Genomic DNA, 17,480 nt, shown 5'->3' with positions numbered 1-17,480 from the left:
AAAAAAAAAAAAGTGGGGTCACAGTCTCAGAATTTGGGATCGGCCATTGAGAGCGGAGATGAGGAGAAACATCTTCACCCAGAGGATGGTAAACCTGTGGTATTCTCCACCACAGAGTGCCCCAGGTCATGATCTTCCCAAAAGGGAACAAAATCCCCGAACGAGCGTGTTCAGCCGCATCAGTGCTGAGAAACACATGGCAATTCAACGCGACTCGCTTTGACTAAGGGGGGCTAAACGGTGAATGCGCGGCCGGGGCTGCTTATGGCCCCGTTTTTTATAAAGAAGAGCTCCACTTACTGGAACTCCCCGTTGTAGCGAGAGATCTCCGAGACCCCGAAAAAAATCCCCGACCCCCCCCCCAGCTCGAACACAACATGGGGGGGGTGCCCCTGGCCCCATACCTCCCCCCCCCCCCCCTCCCCCCACCCACATTGTGGATCCTTGTATGTGAACCTGAGTGAAGTAAGAGTGGGTACACTGTCCCTGTCAAAGCAACTCCCAGCAAAAAGGCAACATGGCCAGGATGGCAGAAGAGGGAACAGGCAGAGTAAGGAAGGAGTAAAACAAGATAGTGAGAGAATTACCTTTCTCCTGCTTTGGTGCAAGTTATTCTTTTTGCCTGGATTCCATCGTGCTCTGGGTTTTAATTATTTCTGTCTCGTTGTGACTCTCGGGTGTCTGTGAAGTGAGGATTTGTGTCTCCTTCATACTGATATTTGTGCTGGTGTAAAACTCGTGTGGGGGCCAAGGGATCACATTTCCTTTCAGTGTCAGGGAAAATGTCATGTCGACTTCACTGTTAATCCACATCTGGAGTTAGTCACTGCCTTTTACTGCTTTACAAAGGTTTTAATTTCCACGGTCAATGTTTGATTCAAATTGTCTGATCATTCTTTAGTGCTGCATTACTTTCATTGCTTAATTTGAATGATTGCATCATTTGGGTTTTCCGTGTCGTGAGCGACTTTCAATTATCAGGAACAGGCAGGCATTGCACATTCTTCCGAATGAGATTTGATCTTTGAGGATGAGTTTCCTGAGTCTTTGATAGAGGGGCGAGGTGAAATGAAATGAAAATTGCTTATTGTCACGTGTAGGCTTCAATGAAGTTACTGTGAAAAGCCCCTCGTCGTCACATTCTGGTGCCTGTCCGGGGAGGCTGGTACGGGAATCGAACCGTGCTGCTGGCCTGCTTAGTCTGCTTTAAAAGCCAGCGATTTAGCTGAGTGAGCTAAACCAGCCCCTCGCATAATGTAATGGAACTCGCATAATGTAATTGAAGCCAATCGCGTAATGCGTTCAAGTGGAAGCCAGATAAATTCACCAGGGAGAATGGAATGGAAGATTTGTTTTTGAAGCAGGGTCAGGTGAAAAGGGTATAGGGAGGCTTGGGTGGAACTTAAATACTGGCATAGACTTACGGGGCCGAATAGCATGTGAATTCAATTTAATGTACCAAGTATTGTAGTGACTGAGTGTCTCTGTGGCCTTTTCACCGGCTGTTTGTACTCCACCAGAATGGTTTGTCCCCTCTGCACATGGCAACGCAAGGAGACCATCTGAATTCTGTGAAGCTGCTGCTCCACCATGACGTGCCAGTCGATGATGTGACCAATGACTACCTGACAGCGCTGCATGTTGCCGCTCACTGCGGCCATTACAAGGTGGCCAAAGTACTCCTCGAAAAGAAAGCCAACCCAAACGCCAAAGCACTGGTGAGTACCTGAGTACACCTGACACCAGAACTGATCCATCTGTTAGTACGGGGAGGTTTCTTCAGCTCAAAAGGAGGCCATTCAACCCACTCTATCTGTGCTGGCTGTTTAAAAGACTTATCCAATCAGTCCCACTACCCCCTGCTCTTTTTCCATAGTCTTGCATTTTTTCTTTCCTTTTCACCTATTTATCAAATTGTCCTTTCGAAAAGTTAAATTAAATCTTCTTTCATCAACCCTTCAAGCAGTACATAATACCTGAGGCTCCACCTGTATTCCACTGGGTATTGATGATGGAATAGCAGAACTCACAGGAAATGCCCTGGCCAATTCTTCTCCCTTAATCAATATCAAGTGGTCATATAGCTGAAGAATATCAGTCTGTGAGCATGGGGCAAGGCTTCGAGGTAGTCTCCATGAGCTTCCACAGACAGTATAGGGATTCAACCCACGTCATTTACATCTTTCTTCACCACACCCTAGCCATCTAGCCAGCTGAGCTAATTGATTTCCACTAGTTTATTCAAATCATTGGTAATTGTGGAGCCTTGGTGCAAACAAATTGTTTTTTGTTGAAACAGTAACCTTCATTAGACCCCGGTTAATTAATGCCTCAGTGCTAAAATTCTCATTCTTATTTTTCAAATACCTCGGTTGCCTCACCTCCACCCATCTCTGTAATCCTCTCCACCCCACAACCCTCCCTATCCGTGTCATCTCCTCCAGCCCCACAAACCTCCCTATCTCTGCAAACTCCTCCAGTCCCACAACTGACCCTATCTCTGTAATCTCCTCCAGTCCCACATCCCTCCCTATGTCTGTAATCCTCTCCACACCACAACCCTCCCTATCCCTGTCATCTCCTCCAGCCCCACAAACCTCCTACCTCTGCAAACCCCTCCAGTCCCACAACCGACCCTATCTCTGTAATCTCCTCCAGTCCCACATCCCTCCCTATGTCTGTAATCTCCTCCACCCACAACCCTCCCTTTCTCTGTAATCACCTCCAGCCCACAACCCTCCCTATCTCTATAATCTGCTCCAACCTCAAACCTCCCTACCTCTGAAATCTCCACTCCACAACCCTCCCCATCTCTGTAATCTCCTCTAGTCCCACAGCCCTCCCTGACCACAACCCTCCCTGCTTCTGTAACCCCCTCCAGACCACAACCCTCCCTGCCTCTGTAATCTCCTCCAGCCTACAACCCTCCCTATCTCTATAATCTGCTCCACCCACAACCCTCCCTAACTCTGAAATCTCATCCATGCTACAAACCTCCCTATCTCTGTAATCTCTAATCCCATAACCCTCCCTATCTCTGTAATCTCCTCCAACCCGCAACTCTCCCTAGCTCTATAATCTTCTCCAACCACAACACTCCCTATCTCTGTAATCTGCTCCAGCCCACAACCCTCCCTATCTCTGTAATCTGCTCCAGACCACAACCCTCCCTATCTCTGTAATCTCCTCCAATCCCACAACCCTCCCTATCTCTGTAATCTCCTCCAACCCACAACTCTTCCTATTTCTATGATCTTCTCCAATCACAACCCTCCCTATCTCTATAATCTGCTCCAACCTCAACCCTCCCTACCTCTGAAATCTCCACTCCACAACCCTCCCCATCGCTGTAATCTCCTCTAGTCCCACAGCCCTCCCTGACCACAATCCTCCCTGCCTCTGTAATCTCCTCCAGCCCACAACCTTCCCTATCTCTGAAATCTCTTCCATGCTACAAACCTTCCTATTTTTGTAATCTCCTCTAATCCCATAACCCTCCCTATCTCTGTAATCACCTCCAGCCCACAACCCTCCCTGCCTCTGTAATCTACTCCAGCCCACAACCCTCCCTGCCTCTGTAATCTCCTCCAGCCCACAACCCTCCCTATCTCTGTAATCCCCTCTAATCCCATAACCCTCCCTATCTCTGTAATCTCCTCTAATCCCATAACCCTCCCTATCTCTGTAGTCTCCTCCAGCCCACAACCCTCCCTATCTCCGTAGTATCCTCCAGCCTACAACCCTCCCTATCTCTGTAATCTGCTCCACCCACAACCCTCCCTATCTCTGTAATATCCTCCAGCCCACAACCCTCCCTATCACTGTAATCTCCTCCAGTCCCAGAACCCTCCCTATCTCAGTAATATCCTCCCACCCCACAACCCTCCCTGTCTCTGTAATCTCTACCGCGCAACCCTTCCTAGCTCTGTAACCTTCTCCACCCTACAACCCTCCCTATCTCTATAATCTCCTACACCCCACAACCCTCCCTATTTCTGTAATCTCCACCCCACAACTTTCCCCCACATCCCTCCCTATCTCTGTAATATCCTCCACCCAACAACTCTCCCTAACTCTGTAATCGCCTCGTACCCCACAACTCTCGCTAACTCTGTAATCTCCACCACCCTTCAACCCTCCTTAACTCTGTAATCTCCTCCAGTCCCACAACCCTCCCTATCTCTGTAATCTCCTCCAGTTTCACAATCCTCCCTATCTCTGTAATCTCCTCCAGTCTCACAATCCTCCCTATCTCTGTAATCTCCTCCAGTCCCACAATCCTCCCTATCTCAGTAATATCCTCCCACCCCACAACCCTCCCTATCTCAGTAATATCCTCCCACCCCACAACCCTCCCTATCTCAGTAATATCCTCCCACCCCACAACGCTCCCTGTCTCTATAATCTCCACACCACAACCCTTCCTATCTCTGTAACCTTCTCCACCCCACAACCCTCCCTAACTCTGTGATTGCCTCGTACCCCACAACTCTCGCTATCTCTGTAATCTCCACCACCCTTCAACCCTCCTTAACTCTGTAATATCCTCCAGTCCCACAACCTTCCCCATCTCTGTAATCGCTTCCACCCCACACCCCTCCCTGTCTCTGTAATCTCGATCCCCACAACCCTTCCTATCTCTGTAACCTTCTCCACCCTACAACTCTCCCTATCTCTGTAATCTCTTACACCCCAAAATCCTCCCTAGCTCTGTAATCTCCACCCCACAATCCTCGCTAACTCTGTCATCACCTCGTACCCCACAACTCTCGCTATCTCTGTAATCTCCACCACCCTTCAACCCTCCTTAACTCTGTAATCTCCTCCAGTCCTTCAACCCTCCCTATCTCTGTAATCGCCTCCACTCCACTACCCTCCCTATCTCTGTAATCACTTCCAGCTCACAACCCTCCCTATCTCTGTAATCTCCTCCACCCCACATCCCTCCCTATGTCTGTAATCTCCTCCACCCCACAACCCTCCCTTTCTCTGTAATCACCTCCAGCCCACAACCCTCCCTATCTCTGTAATCTCCTCCAGTCCCACAACCCTTCCTATCTCTATAATCTGCTCCACCCACAACCCTCCCCATCTCTGTAATCTCCTCTAGTCCCACAGCCCTCCCTATCTCTGTAATCTCCTCCAGCCCACAACCCTCCCTATCTCTGTAATCTCCTCCAGCCCACAACCCTCCCTATCTCTGTAATCTCCTCCACCCCACAACCCTCCCTATCTCTGTAATCTCCTCCACCCCACAACCCTCCCTATCTCTGTAATCTCCTCCAGTCCCACAACCCTCTCTATCTCTGTAATCTCCTCCACCCCACAACCCTCCCTATCTCTGTAATCGCCTCCAGCCCACAACCCTCCCTATCTCTGTAATCTCCTCCACCCCACAACCCTCCCTATCTCTGTAATCTCCTCCACCCCACAACCCTCCCTATCTCTGTAATCTCCTCCAGTCCCACAACCCTCCCTATCTCTGTAATCTCCTCCAGTCCCACAACCCTTCCTATCTCTGTAATCTCCTCCAGTCCCACAACCCTCCCTATCTCTGTAATCTCCTCCACCCCACAACCCTCCCTATCTCTGTAATCGCCTCCAGCCCACAACCCTCCCTATCTCTGTAATCTCCTCCACCCCACAACCCTCCCTATCTCTGTAATCTCCTCCACCCCACAACCCTCCCTATCTCTGTAATCTCCTCCAGTCCCACAACCCTCCCTATCTCTGTAATCTCCTCCAGTCCCACAACCCTTCCTATCTCTGTAATCTCCTCCAGTCCCACAACCCTCCCTATCTCTGTAATCTCCTCCAGCCCACAACCCTCCCTATCTCTGTAATCTCCTCCAGTCCCACAACCTTCCCTATCTCTGTAATCTCCTGCACCCCACAACCCTCCCTATCTCTGTAATCTCCTCCAGTCCCACAACCCTCCCTATCTCTGTAATCTCCTCCAGCCCACAACCCTCCCTATCTCTGTAATCTCCTCCAGTCCCATAACCCTCCCTATCTCTGTAATCTCCTCCAGTCCCACAACCCTCCCTATCTCTGTAATCTCCTGCACCCCACAACCCTCCCTATCTCTGTAATCTCCTCCACCCCACAACCCTCCCTATCTCTGTAATCTCCTGCACCCCACAACCCTCCCTATCTCTGTAATCGCCTCCACCCCACAACCCTCCAAGATAGTTGCACATCTCCAATTCAGGCCTCATGAGCATCCCCGATTTTAGTCGTTCTACCCTGGGTAGCTGTGCTTTCAGCTGCTTAGGCTCTCAGCTCTGAAATTCTCTTCCTCATCTCCCAGCCTCTACCTCTCGCTCATCTTTAAGACATTCTTTTTCACAAATTTCTTTGTCTGCTCAGTCCTAATATCTCTTTCTGCCACTCTGTGTCAAGTTTGGTGGTGCTTTGGAAGGCTTTACATCGCTACAGGTGCTATATCAATGATTGTTGTTGTAACTAAATGGCTGCGAAGCACCTTGGAGACGCTCTCATGATTTGCGAGGCGCCCAGGAAATGTCCACACTCAGAGGACCTTGTGTTGTTTTCTGTTTGCGATAGAACTTTGAGCTGAAGTTCATTTCAGGATGTTGCTTCCAGGCAGAAGAAAGCGTTGCTATAGAAACCACTTTGCCGTCACTCTTGCTGCAGTGTGGCAAATGCATTTGTTGGGTGCACTGAGGACAACTAGTGGGAATTAACTTGCATTACACTATCCCCTGGCTGCGAGAAACAGGAATAAGATGACAACGACTAGCTGAAGAATCTTTACAAACCTGCCGTCTTTTGTCGAAGGGTATTTGTGTGCAGAGCCAGAATTTGAATACAGATGATTTAGATGCAGGCGGATGAAGGGGGCGGGGGAAGCTGGCCAGTACTTTAAAATCCTTTTGCAGCCCCAGCATCTGAAGTTGCTCGAGTGAAACACAAGCCAAGGGACTAGATTTTATAATTATTCGAACATTATTCTCTGCCTTACTTCAGAATGGGGGCAGGGAAAGGAACAGAGCCTGAAACCGGTCAATAAACGGACCAATTGCAACAACGTCAGCCCTGAGCAGCAGACCCCCTGCAAGCATTTCCCATCATTAAACAACAACAACTTGCATTCGCTAAAATCATGTATGTCAAAATGTGCTTTGGGATTTACAGACTGATGGCCGAATGGCTCCAGAGTTGAACCCTCCCAATACGAACATTTTATGAAGGAGTTTAAAGACTAACACAGCTTTACTGATGACCTCTTTTAAGCATGCTTCAATGGACGGAGCTCAGTACATAACAATGAGGTCTCTGTGTTCACCATGTCAATGCTCAGATTCCTAAACAAATAAAAGGAGGGCGGGTTCAGCCTGCCAAGCAGGAAGGGAGACAAGTAGGTAAATGATACCTTGAGGGATAGAGAAAGAATCAATACTATCGCAGTGCTAGAGGGACAAGTGTGCTAGTGGGAGAGATTGAGTGCTTGGGATCAGACGACTGGAGATGAAAGGAATTTTTTTAGGTATGTATCAGCAGGGTCAGAAATACCACCCAGGTTTTTAAGCCATAAGTGGCCCGTGAATTTGAATGTTTAACCAGTTCTCTGAATTCCGTTTGCATCCTCGATTTTCTTTGTTCCATAACTGGAGCCATGCCTTCACCTACCAAGGCTGTTATCTCTAAACATCCCCGTCGCTCACTCCTCCTTTAAGCTTCTCCTTTAAACTTTGTTCAACCGTTTGGTAATGTCTGTCCTATTGTGACTTGGTGATAACTGCTGTCTGATCACTCTCTTGTTTGGAGGTCTCACCGTATTCAATTTGTTATATATGTGCACATTGCTGTTGTAATGCTGTGGAATGTAGGCCATTAGCACCACTGTAACTCTCTTCATCCCTCTTGGTATTCCTATTTCCTTTGCTACACTAATGGTCCAGTCCAAACAAGAATTAGGAGGGGGGGGGGGGGGGGAGGGGGAAGGCTTTTGAGCAAAGAGCAAAAGTCTGTCTCGAAAGGACCAATTGAAAAGTATTGAATCATGAATAAATCTTGAACTTGTGTTACAGAATGGTTTCACCCCACTTCATATCGCATGCAAGAAAAACAGGATTAAAGTAATGGATCTGTTGTTGAAGTATGGGGCGTCAATTCAGGCAGTTACTGAGGTAACAGCAAATTGTGTGTGTAAGAGAGAGATTATTGTTGTATTTTTGTGTATTTGTGTTTCTATCTGTGCTGTTGTGTGTGCACATACATGCATATGCATGTACACACGTTTTTGTGTCTGTTTCAACCACTGAGTGTTGTTATGCGTGTGTATCAATGCGCTCTTGCATGTATCCTGTTTGTGTGGATGTACATGCATGTGTGTCTGTGTGCCTACGCAAATGTGCCTTTTTGTGCGTATCAATATGTGCATGTGTGCGATTGTGTTTATGCATGCATATATGTGACCTTGTGGGAGAGCACACAAGTGGTTGCTTGTGCAAGTATATTGATGTATGTATGATTGTGTGTTTGTGAGTGTGTATTGGTATCTGTTTTGCCTCTGAGTTGGGGTCTGTGTAGGTATTGGTCTGTGTGTATTGATCTGTGTTTGTGTATCTGTGTTGTTTGGATATGTATGTTTAGTGCTACCTGTACAGCAAAGGTGCTGTTAAATCTTATTGAGCAGTATATTCTGTGTGACCCACCATATTATCCTTTGCAGTCGGGCCTAACACCTATTCATGTTGCTGCATTCATGGGACATGCAAATATTGTGACACAGTTAATGCAACGTGGAGCGTCACCAAACACAACAAACGTGGTAAGGAAGCACTTTGTCTCTTTATAAAGCCAAGGAAGGCTAACAGTACTTTAGTAGAAAACTACTTATTTAAATGCATATTTAAATACAAGGAGAAGCTTGGTCTACTATGATTGGAGATAATTGGGTAAATGTTAGACAAAACCATAAGAAAATAACTACCACAATAAACAGGGCTGAAGAAAACCTCCAGTTTTGTTCGGGTGTATTGTCGATTGATTGATTGCGATGATTAGTTAACGACTCCATTAAGTATTATGTGTCATCCAGAGGCCCAGGCTACTTCTCGAGGGGACATGGGCTCGAATCCCACCATGGCCATTTGAATTTGATAAACTAATAAATCTGGAATATAAAGCTAGTCTCAATAATAATGAACAGGAAACCATCTGATTCACTAATGATCTTTAGGGTGCAGCATCATAGAATCCCTACACTGCAGAAGAAGGCCTTTCGGTCCATTGAGTCTGCACCGACCCTCCGAAAGAGCACCCTGCTTAGGCCCAATCCGTCACCTTATCCCCCAGTAAACCCACCTAACCGTTGGACAGAAAGGGGCAATTTAGCATGATCAATTCACCTAACCTGCATATCTTTGGACTGTGGGAGGAAACCGGAGTACCCAGAGGATACCCACCCAGACATGGGCATAAGGTGTCACTCCTGCTGCCTTTACCTGGTCTGGCCTACGTGTGACTCCAGGCCCACTGAAATGTGGTAGACTCTCAACTGTCCTCTGAAATGACTGAGCCAGCCACTCAGTTGAAGAGCAATTAGGGATGGGCAACAAATGCTGGCCCAGTCAGCGACACCCATGTCCCGTGAAAGAATAAAACAAATCTGGATGATAGAAAGAGAGCTAGACGGGCGTTTTCCATCTAGCAGTTCCTAGAATCTGAAAACCTGCCAAACATATGATCGGTTGTAAATACTTCAGTACTTAATACATCACAGACAGCCACTCTAAACTGTTACAAATTAGCCAGTCGTTTCTTTTCTAATTTAAAGATTGTTCGGCCAAATTAAAGGACTGGGCTGTTTTCTGAGGGAACAATTGGTGATAAATTTTCCGAGACTGTTCATCGGGTGAGTGTGGGAGCTGGGCTGATTTGTGTGACCGACGCAGGGAGCTTCTTTGCTGGCTGTGGCACCCCTTCCCTTTCAATGCTGGAAACACTGCACGGATGCTAAATATTCAGAAAAAGTAGATCTTAGAATGAAGGGCAAATCAGAATTATTTACCAAGACACAACCTTCTACTAAGGAAAATCCCTTCTGCAAGAGGTAGGGAAAATGAATCCCCCTTGCCACCCCCCCACCCCTGCCCTGTATCCAGAGCACTTGACCTCTTAGAGTGCCTCATTGAACTATGTCACCAAGCAACCATCTGATTACTCTTGGGAATTGTTTTTATTATCCATTGCATCTTGAAGATAGAGTATTTGAATGTGGGAAGGGTTTCTCTTTGAAGTTCCCTAATTTACAGTGCGATACTTCTGCTCCACATAAACTGCTGGCTAAGGTCAGATTGGATAGTTGGATTTGCAAAGATTGGAATGTTACTGAGGTGCCATAGCAGGAATACTAGTTAGGCACTAAGACAAGCCCTGCTGTTTATGCTTTGTTTGAAATACAGATTCAAAGAAACTAAATTAACAAAAACATCCTGGAGAAAAACACGAAGGGGACCTTTTTCAACCCCTCCAAATCTTGCTTGATAGATGTGAGGATTAGAGAATGGGGGACCGATGATAATGTGACGCTCCTGAATTTTTGATCCCTGAACTTAAACTCTGCACTCTTTTCTGATATGCAATACTGTCGAGCAAGACAAGTCTACCCTGCGGCGGTCTGATTAGGTTGTGGGACAAAAACTTAAAACCAAGTCACCCACTTGGACTAATGATGGGTCAGATGGTTAGCTGAGGCCCCGGTCTACCTTGTCAGGTGAACTGTGCAAGAAGATCTCACCATAGTATTCGACGAGGGGTTGCAGGGAAATGCTCTCTCTGGTGTCTCGGCTAACATTTATTTTGCTACCAACACCTAAAGGAGATCGGGTCATGTGCCTTGATGCTGCTTGTGGGATCTTGCTATGCGCAAATTGGTTGCAGTGGTTCCTACGTGACAGCAATGACAACGGTTCAGAAATAGTTCAATGGTTGTCAAATGCTTTGGGATGTCCTAAGGTTCAGGAAAGGTGTTATATAAATTCAAGTTTGTTTTTCTTAACAAGATGAATATTGCTGCTGGCTGGGCAATCTGTTGGCCAGCCAGCAGCTTTTTTTCAAAAAAAGGGATCTAGGGTGAGGATCTGGGTGTTCAATCACTTGGGACTCTTGGCAGACTGCCTCAGAATGGATCCGTGCGATGGTACCCAGTTTATTGCTCATTACCTGTCACTGTTCAACATCCTGATCGAATGTCACTTTCTCAGTTGGATATTTGCAAGTGACAGATTGCTGAACCCTCCAGAATCTCATCCGGTACCCATTCGGAATCTGCCATGGAGCTGCTGTTTGAAGCAGCAATCTGTCAGCAGGTTGATTTATTGGGGCAAACATGTGAGCATCTTGAGAAGACTAACCCAAACCCTAACTTGTCTTTCACTGCCTGCAGTATAACTACAATCCAAGAAAAGCCAGCATTGTGAACTTCAAAATTCAAGTCATATGTAACCCCCGTCTCCATCCCACCCCACCTCCCCCGTCTCAACCTCCCACCCCAGAGGTGTTGCTATAACACTTTTATGTCCTCAGTGTGTGCAAGTACTGACAGGGGGCAATGTTATGGGCCAGGGTTTAGGGAACCCCAAAGTGTATCATGGAGTTCACCTGACCCACAACTTTTAATAGATTGTGGTAGCACACATTGGTAGCACCAATAGAACATAGAACAGTACAGCACAGAAGAGGCCCTTCGGCCCTCAATGTTGTGCCGAGCCATGATCACCCTACTCAAACCCACGTATCCACCCTATACCCATAACCCAACAACCCCCCCTTAACCTTACTTTTTATTAGGACACTACGGGCAATTTAGCATGGCCAATCCACCTAACCTGCACATCTTTGGACTGTGGGAGGAAACCGGAGCACCCGGACGAAACCCACGGGGAGCACACGGCCCACTCGACAGGTGTGGTACAGCAGAAATGGAAAAGTGTTTTTTAAAGCAAAACAATGCTTGTTCTATGAACTCAAGTTAACCTTTCAAATACAACCCTCAAAGAATACAACACTAAGTAATCCTTAATATCTTCCCAAACAACATCCAGAAGACAGAAGAAACACCTTTTAACAGAAGCACATCCGGTTTACGTTCACTACTGAAAACATGTATAATTCTGAATTCACCAAATGATCAAGAGATAGTCTTTTCATGTCAGAGAGCACAGCAGTACATCTGCTTTGGCTGGCCTCAGCTCCAACACTGAAAACAAAACCAAAAAAACAGACACACCCAAGCTTTTCTCAAAGTGAAACTAAAAAGCAGAGCCAGAGCTCGGCTCCACCCACACTCTGACATCACTGCAGTAACATGAGCAGCCAAACATTTATTAAAGCGACATTCCCAAGACAACAGCAAACTCTTTAATACTGTAAGAAGGCTTACAACACCAGGTTAAAGTCCAACAGGTTTGTTTTGAATCACTAGCTTTCGGAGCACATAGACCTGAGGAAGGAGCTGCGCTCCAAAAGCTAGTGAGTATAAACAAACCTGTTGGACTTTAACCTGGTGTTGTAAGACTTCTTACTGTGCTTACCCCAGTCCAACGCCGGCATCTCCACATCATCTTTAACACTGGGGAGAAATCTGAGCACAATGAGCCACTTGCCTTCACTGAACAAAATCTAGTGCTGTCCAGTTTGAAAGCAGATGGAAAGTGTCAAAACTGGTTCCGTAGTTTAACCGCTGGACTCCCATGTTCTCTAACACAAGAACCAATTTAAGTGATTTAATTAACAGAAACGTGTTCCTCATGTTTAACTCACAATCATCTTTCCCTTCACCCAGGCACCGCCCAGTACTGCTGGGTAGCTCCTGTTGCAAGCAACCTGCTTCACTGAATGTTATTCACCAACAATCACCTGCTCACAAATTAGGCATCTGTGTACTAATTGGGGCTGGTTTAGCTCACCAGGCTAAATCGCTGGCTTTTAAAGCAGACCAAGCAGGCCAGCAGCACGGTTCGATTCCCGTACCAGCCTCCCCGGACAGGCGCCGGAATGTGGCGACTAGGGGCTTTTCACAGTAACTTCGTTGAAGCCTACTCGTGATAATAAGCGATTTTTCATTTTCATTTTTCATTTTTTCATCTCCCTCTGTCCTAACAGTGAGCGATCCTCTGAATTGACATAAAACAAATAAGTCTGGAATTGAAAAGCTAGACTCAATGATGATGAACGTGAAACCATCATTGATTGTTGTAAAAGCCCATCTGATTCACTAACGTCCTTTAGGGAGGGAAATCTGCCATCCTTACCTGACCTGGCCTGGCCTACATGTGATTCCAGACCCACAGCAAAGTGGTTAACTCTTGACTGCCCTGTGAAAGGACTGAGCAAGCCACTCAGTTCAAGGGCAACTCGGTACTCATGGTGAGCCATCCTCTGAATTGGAGATGTTTCCACGCTGCTGCTAGTTTGTACAAGCGATGGAAAAGACAGATCACTCTCAACAGAAATCACATTCTTCAGAATGAAGAACGATTGGGTTTGAAAATAATAGCCAGAGGAACTTTTAGCTGCACAGAACACCAGTGAACTGAATCGATATGATGATTCTGAGGCAAGAATTACTGGGATTCTTCTTTAATTTATTGTTAGGTCGGAGGTGTTATTGGTGAGACTGGCATTTATTATTGCCTGTTCCTAGTTGCCTTGAGAGCTCCCTTGCTGATCAACAGCAGTCTGTGTGGTGAAGGTGCTACCGCCAATTAGCCAACTTTCAAGAGCAGTTAGGAGCTGAGCACATTGGTGTGGAATTGGACTGAGGTAGTTCAGAGAGAGTAAGATCAAGGGCATGGCTGTTGAAGGGGTTTAAAGAGAAGGACCAGAATTTTTAAAAATGAAGGCATTACTGAACCTGGAGCACACCCATCAGAAATGCAGGAAGGTTGTGGTAAGATTTGAAGAAGCGGAAAGCTTTATCAAGAAAGAACATGAGCACTGTCTGTCCGTCCATTTTGTCAAAGCAGTTGTGGGACGGGAATGGGGAATGCAATGGGGTCTTGCTCCATCGGGTGTGCAGGTTGGAGATTATGGGGGGGGGGGGGGGGGGGGGGTCATTCAGGAGCACTCTAAACGTTGACCCTCCTCCCATCTCGCTGAGCAAGGGTCTGAGTCAGGGAGTGGGCCTCATGGACATAAAGTATATGAGTGGCATTAAGTTTGTTTTTGATTTACAACCCATGTCCCTACACTTCATGTTTCAGAGAGGGGAAACCGCGCTACACATGGCTGCCAGGGCGGGGCAAGCAGATGTGGTCCGTCATCTGGTTCAGAACGGAGCTCAGGTGGAGGCCAAAGCTAAGGTAAACAAACAAATAAATCTGAGCATTGAAATGTCCCACATCACCAAGGCCGAGAAACGATTTGGCCTTTCGGAAATCATTAAGTGAAATCATGCGTGTTTCAGGAAAGGGAAGGAAAGACCCAGGCAAGTTTTGCGTAGCCTCTGCAATGTGCGATGTCAGATATGGCCATGACATTACTTTCTGCCATTTATGCTACTGCAGTGCCAAAATGACACTGCACTGTGCTTCTTGGCACCTGGTGCCAATGCGGCCTGAATCATATTCAAAAAGGGCATTGCCACTTTAGCTATACCTGCTCTGAGTGAAAGTGGAGGCTAAATGAACAGATCTGAGAAAACAGCTGTCCCTGAAATGGACTATTTCATGAGCGAAGAATTGTGATTACATTTTACTGCCTTCTGACAGCAACAGGTTAATAAATGTAATCCGAGCATTAAAAAAAAAGGAGCAAACCCCACTGCCAAGTATAGGCCGGTTAATCTCATGCCCATAGTGGGGGCAGAAAATAGTATGAGGCAATGTGAAGAAACGTTATCATTGGGAGCAGTCAGCAATGGAACACACTGTACAAATAAAAACTTTGAGGGATATTATGATCCTGGACCAGACCCCAACATTTGTTCGGATACCAGATGAGAACCCCATTTTGTTTACATTTTTAAAACTGAGGAAAGGATGTTTTGCTCCCAAAGTGATTCCACTGACCAAAAGGCATCTTTTATATTGAAACAAACTTGATTCTTTACACAGGATTAAACACATTAACTTTACAGAAAATAGGTTTTCAATTAACAATTCTTAAGATAAAAGAAAACCCTTTTACTACTATCGCCAATTAAGCAAAGTCCATTACAGTCAAAAGCCACTTACTAATAAATTTAGTAAACGCAGGGATACTTGTATCGAGATTTCTTGGAAAGGCTGCTTAGAAAGAGAGAGAGAGAGAGATCCTTTCAGGAAACAACCTGCAGATCCTTCTGTCGGTGTCAGACTCCTGCTCGACTTGGCAGCATTTGGCAAAAACTGTTGCTCAGTTTTAAAGCTCCTAGCAGACTGTCAAACCTGTATCAAAATGCAAAACTATAGACAGACCTGGCTCCTCTCATTAATTAGATCATCTTTATCCCACTTAAATCCCATGACCTGCTTACCTACATCTAACCAAATAAGTACGATTTTCCCAACGCGCTACCGTGGAGCCCACAGGTGGTCGGGGACAGGGCAGGGCAGTATCCTGGCACCCAGGCATACTGGCTTGCCAAGGGTGGTGGGGAATTGTCTGGGTGCCAGAGGACTGAGGGCCTGAGGTGGACCATGACCATGAAAGGGGGTTGGTGAAAGGGAGGGTTGAAGAGGCATCATGAAGGTTGAGGTCCTGAAAGTGGGCTTCCTAAAGGTGGGGGCACCTCAGCGAACTCATAGTGGGGTATGCTCACTTTGGGGGGGGGGGAATTCCCTAATGCACACAAGGATGGATGGGTGTGGGACAGAGTAACCCTCATACCAGGTGGGGGGGGGGCTTACAATAGCTTTTAGTGATGGGGGGAGATTGCCCCACAAAGGTTGAGGGTGTATACATGTCTGCATGGGGTCGTATCATCTGTGGGTGGAGAACCCTCAACCTCACTTTGAGATCGGAGCATCCTATCAAAATGGCACCCCGATCTATGAGGAGCCAATCTTACTGCTGAGTTTAGTTTTCCACTGCAGAAATTAATTTAATTTATGGGATTTACCGTCCAAAACCGCCGCCGTGAATCACTCCGTCAAACTCCCCGAAGTGCCACTTAATTATTTTTTGCATGAATCAAACCCAACGTCTCAAATTATCTACTCTACAGGGAATCCCTAGCTGTCGTAACAAAGTTCCATGAGGCCTCTCTTTGTGAACAAACACATGGTTGGAATGAATAATGATCTCACTTTTACACCATCGTAATTGCACCTTGTACAGACACACCATCTGCCTGTAGGTTAAACCAGGACTTTCAAAAGCTTTACTGCAACAGACATATATATATACTTCAACCCAGGTTTTTAATAACATTACCGCAACAATTTAAATATTTCCTGCATTCATCGCAGGAGATAACTATTATTGGTGAGGTCACGCGGAGAAGGTAATCCAGAAGATGATGCACTCAAATATTTTTAAAGGCTTTTGGCTAATCTTTTCATGTGAGGTTGGTGGGGAAGGGTAAGGCTTTGCCAAAGAATGAAAAACTGCTGAGTTGACCTTGGAAATGGCCCAGCACCAAAAGACGATGGCTGCTTATCATTGGGATGGTGTAACCAGGCACCTTTCAAAGGTCATTGTTGGCAGAGAGTAGGGAGTCCCTGCTCGTAATTTTGCTGATGACGCAAAACCATGGAAAGGAAATTGACTATCTTAAGAAAGATGGATGTGCCGATAACTCTCGAGTGATGCACAGAGATAGAGATGGCAGGAAACATGCATTTGGTCATTTCGATAAGCTGGTGGGTCATTTTGATAAGCTGGTAAGCACAATGTTATTGGAACATATCAAGAGCCTCCTATTCAAAGGGCTACACTGAAATTATTGGGTGAAATGAAATGTTCCTATTTGAAAATAGGCAGCAGAATTGGGGGCTGGTTTAGCTCACTCGGCTAAAATCGCTGGCTTTGAAAGCAGACCAAGTAGGCCAGCAGCACGGTTCGATTCCCGTACCGGCCTCCCCGGACAGGCGCCGGAATGTGGCGACTAGGGGCTTTTCACAGTAACTTAATTGAAGCCTACTCGTGACAATAAGCGATTTTCATTTCATTTCAATTGTGGAGCCAGGAATGCCCAGCTCCACAGGAACACATCCAAGTGTTTGTCTCTTTTTAAAAGAATAAGCCACACTTTTAAAACATGTACTGGCTAAAAGAACATATTAAATTTAAATGGTGAGAATAGGGAATGTCAAAAGCAAGTTCCACACAATGTCCACCGGTCAGAAATGGCGTTGAGTGGACCGCTATACTGCTTATTGCTGCCGAAGAGCAGGCGTGGATAAAAATAATATTTGGAAATGTCGGTAGACAGTCAGAGAAAGGCCAGTGAGAGGGATTACATCAGCATTCATCAGAACCACACCCATCTCATGGTCCGCCAAACTGTTTGACCCCACTAACTGGGT

General features: G+C 46.3%; 1 protein-coding gene across 43 annotated transcripts in view; it reads left to right on the top strand.

The window, feature by feature from the left end:
• ank3b (ankyrin 3b) overlaps positions 1-17,480 on the top strand; it is an 888,954-nt gene that overhangs the window by 671,583 nt on the left and 199,891 nt on the right. For 42 of the 43 annotated variants that reach the window (XM_038773874.1, XM_038773871.1, XM_038773899.1 and 39 more), the window contains 4 exons: positions 1,521-1,718; positions 8,055-8,153; positions 8,699-8,797; positions 14,235-14,333. In XM_038773874.1, coding sequence (XP_038629802.1) covers positions 1,521-1,718; positions 8,055-8,153; positions 8,699-8,797; positions 14,235-14,333 — 495 coding nt within the window. Of the gene's footprint in view, positions 1-1,520; positions 1,719-7,201; positions 7,511-8,054; positions 8,154-8,698; positions 8,798-14,234; positions 14,334-17,480 lie in introns of those variants that run through there. The other variant, XM_038773901.1, reaches the window with a different exon arrangement.

This window comes from Scyliorhinus canicula, chromosome 16, assembly GCF_902713615.1.
Source record: "Scyliorhinus canicula chromosome 16, sScyCan1.1, whole genome shotgun sequence".
Taxonomy (NCBI): domain Eukaryota; kingdom Metazoa; phylum Chordata; class Chondrichthyes; order Carcharhiniformes; family Scyliorhinidae; genus Scyliorhinus; species Scyliorhinus canicula.
This window is presented reverse-complemented; position numbering and strand designations above follow the sequence as displayed.